Raw genomic sequence first — 11,010 nt, 5'->3', positions numbered from 1 at the left:
TTCAAATCGCAGAGAATTGAGGTCAGGGAGCGCCTGGGGAGCAGGCAGCTCCCCCAAGGGCCCTGGGGGGACGCTGCTATCCTGGCGGCACGCGGTTGCCAAAGTGCGCGAGGGCCCCTCNCGCGCCGTCCAGCAGCGCTAACCACCAGGGGGCGCGCTCACGCGGACCCTCCTCTCCGGAGGGCTCCGAGCCCAGCGTGCTGCCCGCCTTCCAGTTCCTTCCTGGACACGTACATGCCTGGTGGCGGCTAAGTGTGTGACAGGCCCCCAGCCCACCCCCTATCCCGCGCACCCGCACCTCTGCCCGCCCCAGAGATGCCCCGCTTCCCCAGCATGTCGCACCCTCTCCCCCGGGGATCCCGCGGGCGCCCAGCCGGCCCTGCGTGCTCTGGGCCCTCCTTTCCGCCAGCGGCACGTGCATCAGCCCCACCTCCCACACCCAAACCCGGCCTTGGTCAGCTGCTCGCCGCTCCCCTCCATTCTGGGTCCACACCCGGTGACTGTGGGCCCAGGCCCCGCAGCTGGAGGCTGGGTTTCCCTCCTGGACACACCCAGCTCGGCCTCCTTTGATCTAAGATGATGGACCAAAGTCATTGGAGCCTTGGTCTCTGCCAGCTAGAGGAAGGTTCTAGAACTTCTGGTGGGAGAGGTGGGGAGATGTAGGGGGTGGGGGTGGGGAATGTGCCCCAGGTGAGCAGCCAGCCTCACCCTTGAACCAGCCACAAACCCGGCGTCCCTGGGATGCCCCCGGCTCCCTCCCAGCACATCTGTGGTCCCAGCGGCTTCTTTGACGCCCGCCCCCCGCGCCCCACGTCCGGCCGGCGCCTCCAGAAAGGGCCCCCTCGAGGTCAGCACCTCTCCTCACACACTCATGCCTTCAAAGCACCCAACCCTGCCTGCTTCAAAGCTCACAGTCACCAAAGATGTTACAAAGCTCCAAGCCAAACCGTGAACACACGAAGACCTAAAAGGACTTAAACATGATGTGGAAAATGTTGGCAAAACATGAAAGTGGGATTTTGTGGGTTTTCGGCGCGGTCAAGGCACGAAGCGGTGTGGCTGCGGGAGAAGGCCTCCGGGCCGGGCGGGGCTGCGGTCGCCTGCCGGGCTGGGTGGTGGCCGCGTCCCCACAGCTCTGGCTGGGACAGCTCCAGCCTGGGCACAGGCTGGCGCTGGCTCTCAGATGCCGCCCCCCACCTCCCGGGCCGGCTTGCACACGGCCCCCCGCATCGCTGAGGACGCAGTCCTGAAACCCCATTCCGGGGGCCCCTCCCACCGGCCTTCTAAGACCGTGTGAGTCGGCTGTGAGTGAGCTCAGCGCCCCCTCCTGACCCTGTTGTGATAGAGCTGGAGCCTCGGGCACAGGCAAGGCGGCCCGTCCCCAGGGGCCCTTCCACCCCAGCGATGGGGCCGCTGCCCCTTCCGAGTACCACCTGTGTCCCCAGCTGGGTCCCCTCGCTTCCCAGCCTCAGTGTTCTCAGCTGTGAAATGGATCTGAGGTGGGATCAGGAGCCAGTAAATGCAGCCGCAGACCTCCCTTCAAATATCTCTGTAAATGGCAGAAGGGCTTTTCCAAAGGGGAAGCAAGAAACGTGGAAATCCCAGAGTTTCTGCGTGAGGCTGCCAAGAAGGGGGAAAGCCGTGCCCCAGGCAGAGGGCAGGCCCCGGCTATCTGGTCTCACTTGTTGGGGAGCCCCAGGCTGCCCTCGGCCGGCCTGGCCACCTGGGGACAGAGCTGTCCCTGCCTGGGGGTGTGGCTGACTTAAGGGGTCCTGGGGAGACCCCTCTGATTCCTGGTACACAGGGCGGGTGTGTGCTCTTCACGCCCCCCTTCATGCCCCCTTGCAGGTCTAGGATGAAGATACAGGACCCGCCCTCCTTCCACCTCCCCTCGCCTAATGAGCCCCAACAGATGCCCTCAGTGCCGGGCCCCAGACCAAGCCCCCAGACTTTGTCCACAGGATGACTCTAGAATCGGGACACCACTGTCCGCGTTTCTAAGTGTGCTGGCCGGGTCCCAATGTCACCCTGGCAGAGCCTAGGGCCAGGCTGAGCTCACTCCCTGCGGGGGGGTTCAGTGGTGGCAGGAGCTCTGGGCCGCCCCTGGGGACCGTCCCCACGTGCAGTCTGAACGGTGACGGCTCTGCCTGCGGCTTCCCGCACACACGCCCCCAGAGGGCTGCCTGCAGTGGCTGTTCAACAAGATGCTGATCGCCGCTTCTTCCGGAATCCATCCCGCTTCCCTCTTTTTCCTCTCCGGGGAAGGAGGTCCCCATCTCTGCTCGTGACCGTGTCTTCCAGCCTCTTGATGGCCCTCCCTCCCCCGGCCCGGGAACCGTCCCCTCCTGCCCTGCAGACACTGCGCCTGCGACACCATCCCAAGGAATCTGCCTGCGTGGTCGCACCTCCATCCGGTCTTCATGCTGACCGGCCACCTGTCCAGGGGGCCCCGCTCTTCCCCTCACGTCCCGTCCTGTGACCCCCCCCCCGCCTGTGCCAGCTGGGCGCTGGTTCTCGTTCAGGAACTTCCCTTTTCCACCAGCTCCAATTCTGATCTCCCGTGTCTGGGTGACTCCCATGCTTGCAGGGCGCACACCGCAAGGACAGCACCTGCCCCCACTTTTCCCAGCATCCCACGCAGCTACGCCAGCTCACGTGACCAACGCCGGCCAGTGGGGGCTTCCGCAGAGGAGATAAAACCCTTGAACTTCACTTTCCTCCCTTTCATTTGAAACTCACTCCAGTGCCACCTCCAGGCTGGTCCTAGACGGGATGGCGTATGTGGAATGTTCCAGACTGCCTTCAGTCACTACAGACTCTGCACGGCTGCTGGTTTCACGGTAGGGGCTGCTTAGCAAAGCCCGCCTGCCCTTCCCAGTTCCCTGCAGACCCAGCAGGAGGGTGGGTTCCGTGTATTCTTCGTGTCCCCTCCTCTGGCCCACGGCCACCGGCCTCAGGCTGCAGGCATCGCCCACACAGGACGCCTCGCGGGGGCGTCCGGTGCCAAGGGAGTCACCACCCAAAGGCTCAGAGGGCCCTCAAAGCATTTCTGCTGGGCGAATGAGGGGACAGATAAACCAGCAAAGGAATGTTCTGGAAGGATCGAGAGAGGAAGGAGTCACGTTGGTGGTTCCTCCTCTCCATTATTCCAGGAGGTAGAGAGGGAATCCCCACGGATGGGCAGCCAGCCCCGGGCCCGTGACCTGGGACAGGCCAGCGTGCGCCCCGCCCCCCGGCACCTGTGCTGCCTCTCCGCGACCCTGCGCGTGGGGGCGGGGACCAGGGCTGGCCGGGTGGCTCCCCGGGCACCCAGCGCTCCCCTGCCCTATACATTCCTCTGCCCCAGGGGCCTGGAACCAGCCACGGACACTCGTGGCCTGACGGAGAAGTGGGCAGCGCTGCCCCGCCCCCTCACCCCCGGGCGGGCCAGGGGCCGCTGCTCCGCTGCCCCGGGACAGGACCTGACGCCCCTGCAAAGGCGAGCAGGGGGCGCAAGTCCCGCCGAGCGCCCAGCCGTGTCCGGGGGAGCCCTGTGCCAGAGGGCGCCCTCCCACCGCATTTCGGGGCCCCCAGGCCCTACTCGGGGTAACGGGCAACGCAGCTCAGCCTGAGCCCTAAGGAGGGAGGTCCCTGGTGAGGAGGGTGCGAGCTGGAGGGTCCCGGCTCCGCGGCGGGCGCCTTACCAGGAAGGCCTGGAAGAGCCGGAAGGCGCCCAGGAGCCAGACGTACAGGTGGGAGTGCACCCTGGTGGACGTGCCGTTGAAGGCGTTGGCCACCGCCAGGAAGGAGTAGGGCCCCACCGTGAAGAACTCCCAGTCGTAGGCGCCCGACGTGGCGATGCTCTGGTTGGCCTCGAAGAGCCGGGTCCCCGGGTTCCACTTGTAGATGACGCTGTCGATGTTGTGGTTGTCCCCTGCCGCCAAGCAGCCGCGTTGAGCGGGGACCCGCCCCAGGCTGCCAGGCCTCAGGCCACCGGGCACTTCCCTGCTCACCCCACGCTCCCTGCCCCGTGCCCAGAGGGAAGCCCCCCCCGAGCCCCCGCCTTTGACGGTCCACACCCGTTCCCCTGTGCCCTCTGTCTGGGAGATGGGGCCCCAGCCCCCCAGCCTCACCACTCGCACTGCCCCTCTGCTCTCACTGTCCCCCACAGGGTAGACCTGTGCACCTCCTGACCCCCTGCCTGGAAGCCCCCTCCCCACCTCATGCTCCCTGGAGCCCGCCTGGCTGGGCCAGCCTCTCCGGGAGCACTCGCTTCCCCAGGGAGCACTGAGGAGCGGGCCCTGGGGCCCCCCTGCCCATGAGCAGGGAGGCAGGGGCTCCTCCCCAGGCCCCGACCGGTCTCCCCAGCAGATTGTAAGCAGAGCTGCCCTGGAACCTGCCCTCGGGAGTTACAGACAGGAAGGGCTCTGCAGTCACTCCGACTGTCGCCGACCCAGAACCAGGCTCCCCAGCACCCTCCCCTGCACCCACTGCATCACTGAGTCTGTGTGCAGAAAGCACCATCCTGTTCTCGGGGAAACGAGTCCCCCTCCTTCCAGCCAGTCAACTCCGCCAGCCAGAGTCCACTCCAACGTCCCTCCAGGGGACAGACAGCTTCCCTCCACACCTTTCCCAGTCACCTCCTCCGGGAAGTTAGTTAGTTACTTGGTTGGTTAGTCAGTTAGTTGGGTGGTCAGTTTTGAATGTGGCCGTCTGTGTAGCCAGTGGCCCACGTTTCCAGCGTCACCGCGCTCCCAAGGGCAGGCACCCACACGGACGGCGTCCGCCTGCCGCCTGGACGGTGACAAGGGGCCCAGGTGCGTTCACCCTCAGAGGTCACCGTCAGATGGCCAAGCCCAAAGAATCGGGCCGGCGGTGGCTTATTTTACTGTGTTAACGAGGTGGAGATAAACCCTGCAGGTGAGTCAGCCCCGCCCCTCGCTTCCTTCTGGGTGGGAGGGCGCAGCCTACCTTCCCTGTGGTTGGCCACGGCCAGGAAGTGCTCCCCGGCCACCTCGAAGGCTTCCCAGTCCCGGGCGCTGTGGGTGGGGACCCTCTGGTACGGCGTGAACCGCAGCTTCCTCTGGCTCCATTTGTAAATGACAGAGAACTCCTGACCCTTTTCGTTCGGTTCAAAATTGGCCACAGCCAGGAAGATCTGAAAGACAGGACCCGGGACGCGTGGCTCCTGTCACCCGTGCTGGGGCCTGGGGCTGAGTCTTCAGAGCACGTGCGTCCCTGTCCAGTGGCCACTGTCTCTCCAGATCTGTCAGTCACGTTCAAGACCCTTACACGTGTCTGTGTTCGTCAGCCTGTGTCTCCGTCGCTACCCCCAAACCAGGAACGGCTCTCTGCACGGAACTGTGCCTCATCTCCCGGCATCCCGACCTCCTCCCGCACAGAAGCACAGGCTGTTACACGGCTGAGTAAGACACGCAAGTGCGTGATGCGTGTCGGGCCGGGGTGGGGGCAGCTCTCCAGCGGGGGCGTCTGCTGAGTCCGGAAGCACGTGTGTGCTCAGTAAGCCCGGCACCTGCTTTGGCAAATTGTGTTTCTCACCTTCCTAATATTTCTTTGATGTGAAGTTAACATTTCGGGGCGTGTGGAGGGGGCTCAGTCAGTTGGTTTCAGCTCAGGTCATGATGTCACGGCTGTGGGATCGAGCCCTGCACTGGGCTCCGAGCTGACAGTGTGGAACCTGCTTGAGATCCTCTGTCGCTCTCCCTCTGCCCCTCCCCGCGCATGCTCTCACTCCCTCTTAAATTAAAAACAAGTTTGCATTTTTTATAATGAAAATGTCATCCACCAAAAGGCCAGAGCGCTGGTCTCTTATGCGCTATGCTGGACTCGGAGCACGGCTGGGCCGCAGCGGGCAGCGGCCCAGGGGTCTGTGCGATCTGCTGGCCGTTCCGGCGTCAGGGGCGCCCAGGGGGGCAGGGCTGCGCGGGACACACTCGTGTTGGCGAGTGAGTGCTTTGGGGGACGGGCACGGGGAGGAGGCCCTCGGCCAGGAGCTGGGGAGAAAGTGCCCTGCGCGGGGGCGCCTCAGACCCGCCGCCGTGCCCTCTGCTCCCTCCAGCCCTGCCTGGGAGGGGGCTGCCGGCGGGGCCTCACGGCCGCACCTAAGGGCCTGTCCCCCTCCGTTTGGACACCGCGTGTCCTCAGGGTCTGGAGTGAGTCAAGGAGACAGGACCGCAGTTGTCTCCATTCTGAGATGATGCCCACGGTGTTGACCAGCTCCTCAAATGAGCCAATTTAGCCACGAAGGGTCTACACAGACCTTGACAGCGTCTTAGCGTGGTCTTGTCTTCACTTTGTAGGAAGCCCGACAGACTTCACATTTGGATTTAGAGAGCCCCCCCCAACGTGTCTGACTTTGAAAGCCACTTAGAACCCGAATAAGACTTTGAAACCATGAGGAACAGTCTTCCCGTAGCACCCGGGGAAGCGATCTCAGCCCGCGCACGGGTTTCTCCAGGAGATAAAGGACCGAGAAAGTCGCGAGGGCGGACTTGCCTTTTTCCCGATGGTGAAGTGCCTCCAGGACTGGGCTTGGTGCGTGGGGATGTTCTGGTAGGAGGCGAACTTCCCGTCGGTCCACTTGTAGATGGCGGACGTGGCTTTGCGGTTGGCGGCGGCTATGAAGAGCCCGGTCTCGGGGATGGCAAAGACCTCGAGGCCCAGCGCCTCCGAGTTGGTGAGCAGGCTCTGATGCTCCTCCACGTAGTCCAGCTTTTCCTTGGCTGGTGATGGAAGCGTGGTGGCCCGGTGAGCGCCTCCCGGCACGGGAGCCGACAGGCCACTGTGGGCGTGCGACCCCAGGGCCCTGAGTCGTGACTTCACGGCATCGGCCAGCACCAGGGCCATTTGCCTGGGGGTGTTTCACCCTCACAGAGAGGCCGTCCGAGGAGCCCGCACGGGCCTGAGGGTCTGTGCGGAGCCCAGTGACACTGATGGGGTGGGGCTGAGATGCCGCGTGCTCACTAGACATTTCCCACCCCCGCTGCTCCGACAGAGGGCTGTGCCCTAAAGTGAGCCAGGCAGTGGGGTCCACGGCCGAGCTGCGACCAGCTCCCGTTTCCCGCGGGTGACTGTCCAGAGCGCCCTGGGCAACCTCCCGGCCCCCATGCGGGAAGGCTCTGCCGAGAGGTCCTGGGGGAAAACATATACCCGGGATCCTGGCACCATCCTCAGCCTGTGAGGGCCACACAAGGCCCGAGGAGGCTGTCCCCTCAGCGGGGACTGGACGTGGACGAGGGGAGGGTGGCGAGCCCTGCCCCCGCCCCGTGCCCTGCCCAGGGGCACATGCATCTCCACGTTGAATGCACAGGCCTGCCGCCCGGGTTCCTCCCTACTCCCAAGTGACACTGGCTCCAAGAAGGGCCCTGGGGTCCCCAAGCCACAGAAGCCGCGCCACCCGCCTCACCTGCTAACACGGAGACCCACTCGCTGCCCACACACAGGAACAGCCCCTTCCGGCTGGCATCAAACCAGAACTGGGCATCCTCCATTTTGGTGCACGGAGGCCGGGACCCCAGAGTCACCTTCATGTCGGTTTCTGGGGGGAACGAGGAAGAGGCGTGTCCAGGGAACATGCTCCCTGGAGGAGGACCCCGACCCAGGCCGTCCAGCCTTTGTCTCTGCGGGTGGGGCCATGAGGACACGGGGTCTCCATCTCGGCCTGCTCCCCTGCTCCCCGAAGGGCAGGCCACGCGCCTCCCGGCTTCCCACGGGCCTCACTGCCCACCCACTCCAGCTTTGGTAATCACCCACTGCCCTGCTCACCCCTCAGACCTGTCACTCTCTGGCCTCAGTTTATCTAAGCTTGAGTTTTGCCTGATTCCGCGGCATTTGACCCCATAACTTCTGGTGATCACACCTCATTTCGAGCTGAGCCCCCATGTCCTGGCGCTGCCGCGTAGAGGATTTACAGTGACATGGGTGCTGCAGCCAAGCCGACGCCCGCGCCGTGACCCGGGGCACCTGGACCTGAGGCAGCGCCCGGCAGAGGCCCCGGGGTGGCACTCCTGCGTCCCGCCTATTCTGAGCTCAACGGGACACACGTGCAAAATTCCTGTGTAGGTACGGCAGGGGGCGTGGCTTATGTAAACAGCACGGTGACGTCACCCGCGGAAGACGCAACACGTACTAAATGCCAAATGCCGGGGACCTTCTGGGCTGGGGGGTCATGGACAATTAAATGTGCCTCTCACAGTTTGGGGTCCCCACTGGGGCGGGGGCTGCCTATCAGAGAGGGATGGGGATAAAGACCCCAAACACTGCTCCGGGGGCTAAACAGGCAGCAGATGGAAGTCAGAGGCGCAGAGAAGGAAGATGAGGTCAGGAAACAGCACTGGGTGCCCCAAGCAGGACCAGCCTGGACGGCGGCCACTGGGCGAGGCCCCTGGAGGAAAGGTGGGGGTGTCTGACAGGGCCCATCTTTGTCAGTTTCATAGTCCCCTTCCGGTCTCTGCTGCAGGTGGCGAGGCTCTGGGGCTCTGCCTCCGTGAGGTGGAGCGGGTGGCTTCGACCTACTAACCATAGGGATATTTTAGCACCTCGTTATCTTCTGGCCTCCCCTGCAGGACCGGGGGCACGGACAGCACGGCCAGCTCGGGGCTCCCGCAGGGGCAGAGCCTCGGGGTGGCGTCGGAGCCGGGCAGCAGGACCAGCTGCCTCACCAGGCCCTGCAGAGAGACGGACAGCCTGCTCGGAACCTCGCACTAGACAGCGCCTGGACCCCGGGCTCGGCCTGGCCAGACCCTGGTGGAGGTGTGGGAGTGGGCATTGAGGGTCTAGCCACCCCAAGAGCCAGGGGAGAAGAGTCTGCTAATCGGGTGGGGTGTGGGGAGCCCTGTGAGCGCTGGAGGACCATCCACCGTCCTAAGGTAACAGCCATGGAAGGGGGTTCCCTGGGAGCCAGCCTAGTGTGTCGGGGCTACGTTGCTCATCCATCCACCTGTCCATCTGTCTGTCCATCCACCCATCCATCCATCACTCTTCCATGTGTGCGTCCGCCCATCCATCCCCCCATATGTCCATGGATCACTCATCCATCTGCCTACCCATCTATCCCTCATCCCTACGCTCACCCACCCATCCGTCCATCACTCATGCATCCACCCACGTGCCCACCCACCACCCACACAGCTGTCCATCTATCCACCCATCCAAGCATGCTGTCCACAAATATTCACCAAGCACCTATTACATAGCAGGCATGGGTGTAGACACTGGACGCAGCACAGAACTACGCTACACAGGCCCCCCACCTGCACTCTGGGGGAGAGACAGGCAGTCGGCAAACACACGGCTGGTCTGAGGGTGGTCAGGGCTTTGGGGGAAAGACAACCGGGGGAGGGGCCGGGTGCAAGGCTCATCTTCTCCAAGTCAGAGGGGAAGGTCATGGAGAGGACATGGGGCGGGGCCCTGAGGGTACGGGGTGGCGACAGTGGGGGGGCGGGGGGTGCCAGGACGAGGGAGCGGTGAGTGAAAAGGCCCTGCGGTAAATCGTCAAGTGTGGGGCCCCACGTACCCCAGGACTCCCTGCTCCCGTGTGGCACGCACCGATCTGTCGCGTCGGAGCGTGAGGGCGCTGGGCCTGCGGTGACGGCCCCCGTGTGAGCACTGCTGTTGGGAGGCCGGACGGGCAGCCCCCCCCGCACTTACCGTGAAGAGGCCTCTGGTCCTCTTCCGGCTGCCGATGAAGAAGCGGGCTCCTCGCACCGAGAGCGCGGCCGGGAAGCGCACGTCAGCCATTCTGAAAACATTCGAGGGTGGCTTCAGGGCCATGGGAGAGCAGTGTCACAGCCCATTTGTGCAGAAACGGACAGGGGACGCAGTGCATGACGGTCTCATCTCCCCAGGGCGGCCGTGACGAACACCGCATCCCGGGGGCTTGCGCGCGGGTTACCCGCAGTTCTGGAGGCCGGGAGTCTGCGCTCAGGACGCTGCAGGGCCCCCGCTCCCTCTGGAGGCCCCCGGGAAGGTTCCTCTCGCCTCGCCCAGCGCCTGGGCCTTCTGGTATTCCCTGGCTCGTAGCCACGTCGCCCCTCCGCCTGCCTTGCTCGGCCTTCCCTCTTCGCATGAGGGCCCTGGCTCTGGACCAGCGCCCGCCCGGCGGCAGAACAACCTCAACTCAACTTGATAACATCTGCAAAGACGCTGTCCCCAAGCAAGGTGCCACCCCTGGGTTCTGGCGGGCGTGAGTTTGAGGAAGGCTCTCTTCCCCGGGACAAGAGTCTTCTGCAGAAGTGCGGCTGCGGAGGCGTTCATTCAGCGGTGCCTCCATCTCTCCGGAACTTCCGGGGACTCCTACCGGCACTGGGTCCCCCGCCTGCCCGCCCTCGACCACGCCTGTGGGGGAACGGATGGGATCCCGGTGGGAGGGGTCCTCGCGGATGACCTGGATGGTGTTGGAAGATGTGACCGGAGCTGGGTCTGGACGTGGAAGTGCAGGCTGCACCCCGAGCGTGGGAGAGAAGGTGGGGGGGGTCCTGACTGGAGGCTCTGGGGAGGACGAGCCAGGCATCTCCCCCCCGTACGAACACCTGCTCCTTCCAGGCTTGCATTGGGCTGCCTGCTCTGATCACAGGGCACCCTCCGTGGCACCCACAAGGCGTGTGGAGCCCAACCCCCAGGCCCCGGAGCCCCCTGGGCCACCACTGGCTGCAGCCGCGGCTCCTTCCCTCCCCTTCTTTACCCCCTGCACCTTCTCATCACAGAATGGCCCCCTCTGCTGGGGCCCCACTGTCTGCACCCTGGTAAAGGCCCGGGTGCACTGGGGAGCAGAGGGGGCACTTGTGGTAGAGACAGATTTAAACAAAGCCTACGTGTCTCAAGGAATCTTTTTATTATGGAGTAAGTTTCACAGTAACAAAGCAAAGTAAGTTTCTACCTCTGAAAGTAATATTTGTAATAATGATTGATTTTAATGTAAACCGGACAATTTGTGGTTTAAAAGAGTCACCAGCCCCACTTGAGCCAGGGCGGAAGCTCAGGGCGCCGTGGGTCGTCACGACCTGGCGGGAC

The 11,010-nt window shown here is 64.1% G+C and overlaps 1 protein-coding gene across 1 annotated transcript in view; it reads right to left on the bottom strand.

Moving 5' to 3' along the window:
* The window catches only part of TSPEAR (thrombospondin type laminin G domain and EAR repeats), a 43,988-nt gene that overhangs the window by 11,648 nt on the left and 21,330 nt on the right, over window positions 1-11,010 (bottom strand). The window contains exons 3-8 of the mRNA XM_077755336.1: window positions 9,649-9,739; window positions 8,519-8,666; window positions 7,406-7,537; window positions 6,496-6,722; window positions 4,951-5,137; window positions 3,684-3,913 (exon numbers count right to left, since the gene is read on the bottom strand). Coding sequence (XP_077611462.1) covers window positions 3,684-3,913; window positions 4,951-5,137; window positions 6,496-6,722; window positions 7,406-7,537; window positions 8,519-8,666; window positions 9,649-9,739 — 1,015 coding nt within the window. The remainder of the gene's footprint in view (window positions 1-3,683; window positions 3,914-4,950; window positions 5,138-6,495; window positions 6,723-7,405; window positions 7,538-8,518; window positions 8,667-9,648; window positions 9,740-11,010) is intronic.

This window comes from Crocuta crocuta, unplaced genomic scaffold (genome assembly GCF_008692635.1).
Source record: "Crocuta crocuta isolate KB4526 unplaced genomic scaffold, BGI_CrCroc_1.0 scaffold675, whole genome shotgun sequence".
In the NCBI taxonomy this organism is placed as follows: Eukaryota; Metazoa; Chordata; class Mammalia; order Carnivora; family Hyaenidae; genus Crocuta; species Crocuta crocuta.
Note: the sequence above shows the minus strand (reverse complement) of the source record. Positions and strands in the feature narration are given on the sequence as shown.